The 9,162-nt window shown below is 38.4% G+C and overlaps 1 protein-coding gene across 1 annotated transcript; it reads left to right on the forward strand.

The window, feature by feature from the left end:
• The first annotated feature begins 1,620 nt into the window (after positions 1–1,620).
• Positions 1,621–5,300, forward strand: DMRTA2 (DMRT like family A2). Its single transcript, XM_066594766.1, has 2 exons — positions 1,621–2,050; positions 4,420–5,300. Exons 1-2 carry the CDS (start codon positions 1,621–1,623, stop codon positions 5,298–5,300), a joined length of 1,311 nt encoding a protein of 436 aa, XP_066450863.1.
• Positions 5,301–9,162: the final 3,862 nt, after the last annotated feature.

The raw sequence follows: 9,162 nt of genomic DNA on the forward strand, positions 1-9,162 counted from the left end.
ATTATGTATGAGAACTTGGATAACAGTATAGCAAATGACTGAAAGTTATATATTGGTACAACAGCATATATGAATATAGTTCTACTGGGAATAGTAGTACAGTGAAAAAAAATACTATTATATATATTTTAATAAACTCTCTGTCAAAATGTATAATATTTAATATCTTAATTTGTTATAGAATGAGAAATAAAATACTATATATGTATTCAGAAAATAATACAAAAATAAAATCATATAACACCTTGTGGTATTATATAACTATTAATAATGATTATGTTCCTGGGAAACTTTCATATTCTATTAGTGATAAAAGAAATACTCACCTACTGTAATAAAATTCTAATAGCCTTCATTTCCCATCCACACAGCCAAAGGATTTGATATATATTATGGTGATTATTGATAATTATAATATTAATTAATTATCTATTTAACATTAACACGACAAAAATGTGAGCATAAAATATTTAAATAATATAATAGTATTATATTATAATTATATAAGTATTACAGAAAAATGTAAAGAATCCTATGATATTGTTACAACATAATATGTATTATAATGGTTTATATTGCTTTATTTTGTAATATATAATGTGCAGAATACTGTACCATTCATATGATCTATCATTAATATATATGTGATGTATTACAGTCTAGATTATAATGTCTATAATAATAGTAATATAAATTAATAATACTAATAATAATATAATAGTGTTGCTGCTGTGTGTATGTGTGCAGTTGGCTGTGGATGAGGCAGGGGGTCTCCTCAGGATCATAAACCAGAATCTATACAAGTGTCTCTCCTTCCTCCTCCTCCTTTCTCTGTTATCAGCTTGAAACTGTAGAACAAGTCATTGACCAATCATAAGTGAGCTTCTCCTCGGTCTTGACCAATAGGAGGCAGGACATTGTTCTCAGTATTTGTCTAATGAGTGATGAACAATTGAGGATCAGGAGCTGCTGCCTGGAGCTGGGGCTGGAACTTTGTCTATGACTTAGTGCACTTATAACTTGTGCTGCAAGGACTGAGCTGGAGACTGAGAGCTGGAGGTGCCTGGGAGGGGGATTCATAGGAGTATCTGGGCCCATCATTAACCCCAGGTAACATCTTCATTATCACAGACAGGTAGACATAGAGGAGCTGCCTACTAGGATACAGGTTTTGATTGTGGTCAGTAGGTTTTCCATCTTTGATGGCCTTGGTGCAATGGACGTCCTAGTCATGGGTGAATATTAGTAGAGGCTTTGGAAAAGTGGAGAGTCTGATTAGGTCACAGCTCTGTATTTAAGGGATTGGACCAGAAGATATAGGACAGAAAACTAGATCTATAGGTTCTGTTGTAATGGTGTCTGTCTATAAAGGGGCACATGTAACATAATTGTAAGGTTTGCAAGCTATACGTTTCTATAGGAGAGTAGAAGTGCATAGGTTGCAGTTTTCCCAGTGCATAATGGTATATACTTCTCTTAGGGAGTGGTAGTAAGTGTGAGTGTCGTTTGCTATATGATGGGTACAGCTCTACCTATATAAAGTTGCAGGGCATAGACGTCTAGTGGAGGTGCTGATTAGCTGTATTATTTCTAGATAGGTTGCAAGGACCCCACTCTAACATGGAGCTAAGCGGGGCTTCTGGATCCCAGCTCCCCCAGACCACCACCACTTCTATACCAGTCACTGTGGCCGGAACTCTCCTGCGGGGTCCTCAATTACTTTTGCGGGCTACTGAGAAATATCCCCGCACCCCAAAGTGTGCCCGCTGCAGGAATCATGGTGTGGTGTCAGCACTCAAGGGCCACAAGCGGTACTGTCGCTGGAAGGACTGTATGTGCGCCAAGTGCACGCTAATTGCGGAGCGCCAGAGAGTCATGGCAGCGCAAGTTGCGCTCCGCAGGCAGCAGGCTCAGGAGGAGAATGAAGCTCGGGAACTGCAACTGCTGTACGGGACTGCGGAGGGACTGGCACTGGCTGCTGCCAATGGCATCATCCCACCCCGGCCAGCCTATGAAGTGTTTGGGTCAGTGTGCTCCGACAGTGGTTCAGGTAAGACCATCATTCGCTATGTGCGACAATTTATGTTTAATACATTGGTCAATAGTTTCCAATATAGTCAACTAGAGTCTCGTGTAGGTAATTTACAAATGACATTTAATACAAAATAGCCCATATTTATAGATCTGATTGTAAATTAGTAATAGGCAAATTAATAGAAAAATTCTATAGTTAAGCATTTTGTAATTTCCTGCAAGTTAATATATGCCATTAAAATAATTCATAAGGAAATACAAATAATATTCGTAATAAACAGAAATAATAATAATGTCACTTTCAGACCAGTTGATTTTTGCTCCCTATTAAGTCCATGCTGAGGGGAATGTAATATGGAGCTTATGTAATTCTATAGGACTAATCACATGGCCATATTTTTATGTCTGTTTTTTGAAAACGCAATATGATCTATTTTTTGCGTTTTGCCTCCGTATTTGTATTCTTTTTCTATTGGGCAAATATGGTCCAGTAGTTCCCCAATAGAGAATACTAAAAAATAGAGACAAATGCCATGAAAAAATGATGCAGTGTCTTTTGAAGCCGCAACAACAACATAATCCGTATTACAGACCTGTGTTTATGAACCCAGCCTAATAATAATGTATTAGACAGCCCCGACAATTCAGTACCTAAAAGCAAATGATAGAAATCATATAAAACACGATGGATTGTGTGCACTCTAGTATTGGAATACAGATATGAGAGCGCTGAATTTGTACAGTAATGTGTCATTGCCATCACCAGCTTCCGTCTGTGATGTTCCATAGGACAACAGGTAATAAGTGCAGGAGAGGAACAAATCCAACTTGGCTTCATTTTAAGATAGTTTATAGTGTACATGGATGGGTTCACATTTGTGCGTGTTCATGTTTGTTTATGTTAGTTATATATATATATATATATATATATATATATATATATATATATATATATATCCATGCTCGATATGAAAAGTCACTGAAACCTAATAATATACAGCAAAAGTGTTAGACAGGAGTGGAAAAAATGCTGCAAAGTAGGAATGCGTTCAACAATAGAAGTGTCAATAGTTTTTTTGGTGAATTAACAAAATGCAAAGTGAATGAACAAATGAGAAATATTTAGTGTGACCTCCCTTTGCCTTCAAAGCAGCATTAATCCGTCTAGGTACACTTGCACACAGTTTTTGAAGGAACTTGGTAAAGAAGTTGCTCCAAACATCTTAGAGAACTAATCACAGATCTTCTGTGGATGTCCGCTTGCTCAAATCCTTCCCTTCGTCTCTTCACGTAACCCCAGACAAACTCGATGATCATGAGATCAGGGCTCTTTGGATCAATATGATCATTTCCAGGACTCGTTTTTTTTGTGCTGAAGATAGTTCTTAATGACATTGGCGTTATGTTTGGGATCGTTGTCCTGCTGCAGAATAAATATTGAGCCAGTAAAACACCTATTTCTGAAAAAAAATCTTACTTTGCAGCATTTTTCCCATCAGCCTAAAAACTTTTACATAGTCTTTTACATTTTCTACAAAATAAAGTAGAAAATTAAATTTTGTAAACAAAACTTTGACTAATTATATGTTTCCAAACAACCAATTAAAATACTCTACATAACCCTCATCCATTAATCCTCATTATATTAATTCCTATAGATACAACGAGATAGGCACATTCTTTGTAATGATTAACTGTAATATCCAGGTAGGAAAACCTACAGAGGGGAGTCAAATTTACAGATTCTTAGGCCACTTTCGCAATGCTGTATTTTGATCATTACTTGTAAAGCAAAACTAGGAGCCGGTCCACAACACAGGATAGGTGCAGATCTTCCTATTTTATTTGTATTCTCTGTGTAGGGTCCACTCCTGTTTTGACTCCCAAGCAGTGATGCAAAATACTGACCAGAATACTGCCATGTGAAAAGAACCATAATGAAATGAATAGACTGGTGCACTGGCTTCATGCAAATGGTTTTATCTATCTATCTATCTATCTATCTATCTATCTATCTCATATCTATCTATCTCATATCTATCTATCTATCTATCTATCTATCTATCTATCTATCTATCTATCTATCTATCTATCTATCTATCTATCTATCCTTAAATTATTCCATTTTTTATCTAAATTGCAGAACTTTTTCATTAGTTGTCTTCAGAACAGTTCACATTTCATGCATCAGACTTGTCCATGTGAGTGACACTATAAAGAACTTTGGGACTTATATTTCCACTACTATTTGACAGCTAGTCTAGTTCATATTGCCCTGAAGTCCATTTACACAACAATACAGGGACAGTAGTAATGATCATAGTAATACCTGTAACTTCATTGAGACATCTCACATCTCACATGTTGCTATTTATCTCTGTGCAGAAACGAAGATCCAGAAGTTTGATCTGTTCCCTAAGGCCCTTATTCCCAGGTCTGTCACCCCCCAGCAGCTGACCAGTGGTGCAAAACCAGTGACCACGGACAGTGAATCAGTGACTGGAAGTACCCAAGGTACCTCCTCCCCAGAAGTGAGGCCAGGCTCTGGTTCTGAAAATGGGGATGGTGAATCCTTCCTCAGCTCCCCCATGTCCAAAGTCATGAAAGAAGGTGAGGAGAGCCCAAGCTCCATCAGTCCACTGGGGTCTGAATCTGGATCTGATGCAGAGAAAGATGAGCAGGACCCAAGTTCTTCTTCTTCAGCCAGGCAAAGGACCCCTATAGACATCCTGACCAGAGTGTTCCCCACCCAGAAGAGGAGCGTTTTGGAGCTTGTTCTACAAGGATGTGGTGGGGATGTCGTCCAAGCCATAGAGCAGATATTGAACAACAGAGGGCAGGAGAAGAGTGATGAGGCTTGGTCTAGAGAGGCTGCCCTACAAAGTATCCAACCATCAGTGTCCACTACACATAGACCCCTCATAGCTGGTGCCATCACTCCTACCATTGGGACACTAGGAAGCAGGTCTGCCTTTTCTCCACTGCAACCCAATGCTACCCACTTTGGAACAGAGACGAACACCTACCAGTTGGGTGGACATTTAGGACTTAACCCTTTAAGGTTGGCATATTCTGCCCACAGCAGAGGACTTGCTTTTATGACCCCATATTCCACAGCGGGGTTCATGCCCACATTAGGGTTTCGCCCACCCATGGACTATGCATTTAGTGACCTCATGAGGGACAGGGCCAATATCCACAAAGACCAAGTTTACTCCAATGGGCTTTATGGATCTGCAGTCAACAATTCTACAGAGAAACAATGAAGCATACTCTTCTGGAAATTTTTGAGGACACTACTTAGTAAGACTGTGGAGGACAAGCTCCAAGACTGAGGCACCAATAAGGAACCAGGGTCCACCATCATTCCCAATGCATAGATTATAGTTCTATCAGCCAAATTCAGGATATGATCCACATGGAGATTTTCTTTGGCCACAGCAGAGACACACTGTAAACGTTTCTTAAAATGCACTTTTCCCTCCCTTGATGAACTCATTGTTATTCTCATGGCTCCTCAGAATAAGCAGCATTGTGCTGTTACAATGTATAATATACACAGACTGATGAAATCTAATGTTGGGGGTTCTAAGTTATTCTTGACATTGTGGGTGAAGTCGGTGACTTGCAGGTTGCAAGGATAAGAGGACTGAGTCCCTTCTGTGTACAGAATTGTAGATATGGTGAGGACGTGGCCTCCAATCAACTTGTTTTTCATCTACTTTAAAGTATTGCTGTTGGTTTAATTGTTTAGAAATCAATAACATCTATGTGTGAACTTCAACCATGAGCGCTAGTAATAAATGGTATTTTTAAAATTGCTTTCCCAGTGTTTACAGCTTGTTACAAACATCACAGAAGAGCCGGATATAATGTACAGTATTCTTAATAATAATGATAATATAATAATCTACATATAGTGTATTAATATCATGTAATAATATCACAATTCATAGTTGATATCAGCGATCATAATTTAAATATATCTTATATCTATTATCTATCTATCATCTGTCTATCCATCTATCTCCTATTTATCTATCTATCTATCTATCTATCTATCTATCTATCTATCTCATATCTATCTCATATCTATCTATCTATCTCATATCCATCTATCTCATATCTATCTATCTATCTCATATCTATCTATCTATCTATCTATCTATCTATCTATCTATCTATCTATCTATCTATCTATCTCATATCTATTTATCTATCTATCTAACATCTATTTATCTATCTATCTAACATCTATCTATCTATCTATCTATCTATCTATCTATCTATCTATCTATCTATCTCTTATCTATCTATCTATCATCTATCTCCTATCTTCTATCTCCTATATCTATCTATCTATCTATCTATCTATCTATCTATCTCTTATCTATCTATCTATCATCTATCTCCTATCTTCTATCTCCTATATCTATCTATCTAATATCTATCTATCTATCTATCTATCTATCTATCTATCTATCTATCTATCTCCTATCTATCTATCTATCTATCTATCTATCTATCTATCTATCTATCTATCTATCTATCTATCTATCTATCTATCTATCTATCTCCTATCTATCTATCTCATATCTATCTATCTATCTTACACATTATACAGATATAGTTGTCACAGTAGAGTTTGACATAATGTGACAGTCTTCACACCTTTCCATGACATTTGAACTCAAGCACAACAATATATCACATTTTTATGACTTGTTATCAGTTCAGTAACAATTTTTTTGCTAACAAGAAAAACAAACAAGCCAGATTCTCCTAGAAACATGAACACTTTCTATCAGCCTTGGGGCATATCCACGTATGTTTATGTTGTCCGCCTGTGTTTTTATGTGACTGATTTAAACTGACCGACTGGTGCTGAAAATCACATATTTTTTCTTGATTTTTTTGTTATCTAGTTTTATTATCAGGACTTAGAAAACGTAAAGACTAAACAACAGCAAACAATGTGAAAGAAATGTAAAATAAGCCAAGCAAAACTAAACCAGAATGTGAATGTATACTAAATATGTCACCATGTGGGCGCACAAATAATGTGGTTACTTCACATGTTTTGTACAGTATTTTATATGCAACTGATTGGACACTGATGCCTGCAGTTACAGCAGTTTGTATCAGTTCAGCAATCAGTCTGAGGCCTCATTCACACAAGTATTTTTACGTGGCTATTTAGCTGAAAATCGCGGCCATATGAAGCATTGGATTCCAATACATTCATTCACATGGGTGATTTTCGTGCACGTGAAGAAAATCGCACCATGTGAAATCAGGGGCCATTTTTGTTCGCCGATTTTTCTCGCTGTGTGAAAAGATAGCTCTTGACCTATCTTTTGCCGAAAAACGCAGGAAGCTCCCATACATTCCTATGGGAGCTGAAAAAAAAAGGGAGAGGGAGGGAGTTTACCTGCGTCCAGGACTCGGAAAAGAAGACCGCTTCTGTTTAAGCTATTAGAAGGCATTCCGAGGATTTCTGCCGTGTGAATAAATGAGAAAACGCAATTAAGCTCGGTGCGTGATTGTAGGCTTCATTAATGCTATTTTACGGCGCATGCCTAAGGCCTCTTTCACATAAGTGATGCATTTCCACCCTCGCTGCATCACGGCCCGAAAATCACATAAATAAAAGATAGCATGCAGGATTTCTTTTATTCCACAGCTATAACCAAAATTGTGGTGAAATCCACATATATCATGACCACTTTTAACTGTGTATTTCTTCTTCAGCGAGCGATTGGCTTTGTCAGGCTGTATTCATACAGGCGAGTGCGATTGTCATATTATTCTTTTGCTAGTTTAATGCGATTTTCATGCATTTTTATCACGTTTTTCTCTGCTCTGTACTTCATGTTTTTTTTTACTTGTGGCCCCCGTAGTAATGTGCATTAGAAACACATTGCAACCACGTGAAAATCGCACAGACGTCACATGGCGTGCCATTGTGATGCATTTTTTTACTGCTCCCATAGAAAATAATTCTTGTAGAAGAATCACACGAAAATAGGAGATGCAACGATTTTTATAACTTGGACTGTCGCTCCTGGGAATTACCCAATTAAAATGAACGGGTTCTTTTTCCATGTGCGTTTTGTCCATCTCAGAATCAGACAACTTGCATGGGATCATTTCCCATGTGAACGCCCTCCAAACCTCGTTCACTTACATTGTACGGGATTTTGTTGCAAAATTTAGGTGTAAGCTCCACTGCCAAAGATCTGCTATAATTCTACTAGGTGTGAATTCACCCTGAGGGACGTTTCACATGGGGTGGAATCGGCCGCACAACATACTGCAAGCCACGGTAAATTCTGCATCAAACTCTGCAGTGAGGGCGGTTTCACACAATATGCAGCAAATAAATAGAACCCATAGATTTCAATGGGTTAATTTTTGCAGTTCTTTTTTGCGCGCACATTTCGCTTGCTCAAAAAAAGTGACCTGCTCTATTATGGCGTGCATTTGCGCACCAAAGGTCCCCATAGGAGTCAATGTGCGGTGCGTAATTGCACAAATATGTACGCGCGGGTATATGCCAAACACTGCGCATACCTGTAAACATCGGTACCTCATTAGGCTAACTAGCCTTTTAAATCAGGGCGGAAATAATTCTCTTCCCGTATGAATGAGCAGTGTCTGCGCAAATGTTGTGCTTCCGCTTGTGAGAGGCCGCCCATAGTGCATAATTGTGCACCAAAGGCCCCATTGGAGTCGATGGCGGCGCACAAATACACATTCCGAGACCCGCATGATTGCGCAATAAGTGGAAAAAAGAACATGCTGGAGACTAATTAGGCTAAATAGCCTTTTAACTTGGAGCGCGGCTGTGTGCTGCACCCATGTGAACAGTTCTGGTCATCATGAAAAGTAAAAAGGGCTGATTGTGTGACATTCACAGTGCAAAAACATTGCGCTATCGTGTGTGTTTTACGCATACGGTCGGGGAGAGTCGCCCTTTGGTCCGCTTCACATGACCATTTCTGTTTTTACGCTCACCCGTGTGCGCTGTATAACCGCATGAATAAAGATTTGCTGCGATCAAGTCCCAATTTTAATTAGCATATTTCATGCCACTCACACGGGCGTCTGCTGCTGCGTATTGGCGAA

This window comes from Eleutherodactylus coqui, chromosome 3 (genome assembly GCF_035609145.1).
Source record: "Eleutherodactylus coqui strain aEleCoq1 chromosome 3, aEleCoq1.hap1, whole genome shotgun sequence".
Taxonomy (NCBI): domain Eukaryota; kingdom Metazoa; phylum Chordata; class Amphibia; order Anura; family Eleutherodactylidae; genus Eleutherodactylus; species Eleutherodactylus coqui.